At 33.4% G+C, this 1,648-nt stretch overlaps 1 protein-coding gene across 1 annotated transcript; it reads right to left on the bottom strand.

Moving 5' to 3' along the window:
- Positions 1-6: 6 nt before the first annotated feature.
- LOAG_19123 (hypothetical protein) lies at positions 7-318 on the bottom strand (the record flags this gene model as incomplete). Its single annotated transcript, XM_020451777.1, has 1 exon — positions 7-318. A coding segment is annotated over one exon (310 nt), but the record flags the coding sequence as incomplete, so codon positions are not given.
- Positions 319-1,648: the final 1,330 nt, after the last annotated feature.

Here is a 1,648-nt window from a genome sequence, read left to right as displayed (position 1 = left end):
GCCGACGCTCCTGGTGTCCCATTAAAATCTGCTTCATTTTCATCGTACGGTATCTGCCGTAACTCCGCCATCTCCTCCATCTCCTCCACCTCCTCCCGGCTGACCGGAGTGTCAACCAGTGCCGGTACTGATTCTTCCTCCTCTAAATATTGGTGCAACTCCGCTTGTTGTTGCTGTTGTTGTTCAAGGAGGTGGAGCGCGAACTGGTTTCGATTTTCTACTTCCCGTTCCAGATCTCGTTGTTCCTCCAGAAATTGATGGAACGCTTCTACTTCTTCGCGAGATGGTGGCGGAGTTGGCTGGCGTCGCTGGCAACCACTTCAGCAATATCATCGCAAACTTGTACATTTTCACATGAACATAAGGTAATCAATGAAATCATCATGAAACAAATAGCACCAGGTACCTGGACGACAAATAATGAATGGAATATTGTACATCATTATTTGTCGTCATCATTATAGGAGTAAGATGTCAAGCTACAACAAATTTTGCAATCACAGAAAGTCAATTATTACTATACGATGGCAAAGGTATAGTCTCAGATCTGGGCCATGCTGAACACTGCACTATTCAAAGCGGAAGATGCAAAAGATTGGCGTATCCACACATTTATGGAAGTCATGTAATCACAGATGAACTTCAAACTTCACTTATTTTCAGCAACAACATTAAGACGATCATGAGCACAGATTGTAAATTTACTAATCTTTATTGTATGGATGGTGATATCATTACTGATATGCGACCAAATCCCTTACATATCTTTAGAATGTTTAGAGCATTACCGGCTACTTTTTTAAGAAAATACAAAAGAATTGCGATATCTGGATTTCCGGATTTGCAAACATTCTGTAAAAGCAACAAATTTATCAAATACTTATGAAGTATAAAATATTCTTAACAGTTACATTTGAAGAAGTATTAATCGTCAATTGCAAAAAGCTTATAACGTTATGACTACATTGCAGTCCATCTAAAACAAGCCTAAAATAAAATAAAATATTGATTAGTTTAAGAAAAGCATAGATATGAAATAATAAATAATTGATAACAGGAATCGCATAAAATCAATGAATTAGGAACGAAAAATATGATAGAATAATAATTAGTCAGTCATTTCTCCGCATAACGCTACTCATACTTTTAAGTACGTTTAATATCTAAAGGAAAATTAATTTTAATTTCAATAAATTTAAAAAATATTTTGATTTGTTCATAGTGAAAAAACAATTCAAACACACTGAGATGACAGTAAAAAATGGTCACTTCATTTATCTAATTGAAATATCTATTTTACATACTAGATATCTATTCATATTTTTTTGATATCTTCTGATGATATCTATTATCGATCGGACGTGGTCATTTGTTTTTGAGTGATTAGAAAGTGATGTGGATCCTGAGTGATAAAGTAGTAATTCACTGATTACGTATAATAATTACGAAATTAATTGTACATTTTAGATGACTTCTTTTTGAATGTTTTAAACTGTTTTAAATGTCTCAATTTGCATATTTAATCTATTGTATTGTAGCTAATTATTAGAAACAAATGCAGTGCAGCATTATCGACAATATCCGATCAATAATATACTTTATGATAAGATGTTCATAAAACACAATTAGTTTTAGTAACGGTTTAATG

This window comes from Loa loa, assembly GCF_000183805.2.
Source record: "Loa loa unplaced genomic scaffold supercont3.1858, whole genome shotgun sequence".
Taxonomy (NCBI): domain Eukaryota; kingdom Metazoa; phylum Nematoda; class Chromadorea; order Rhabditida; family Onchocercidae; genus Loa; species Loa loa.
Note: the sequence above shows the minus strand (reverse complement) of the source record. Positions and strands in the feature narration are given on the sequence as shown.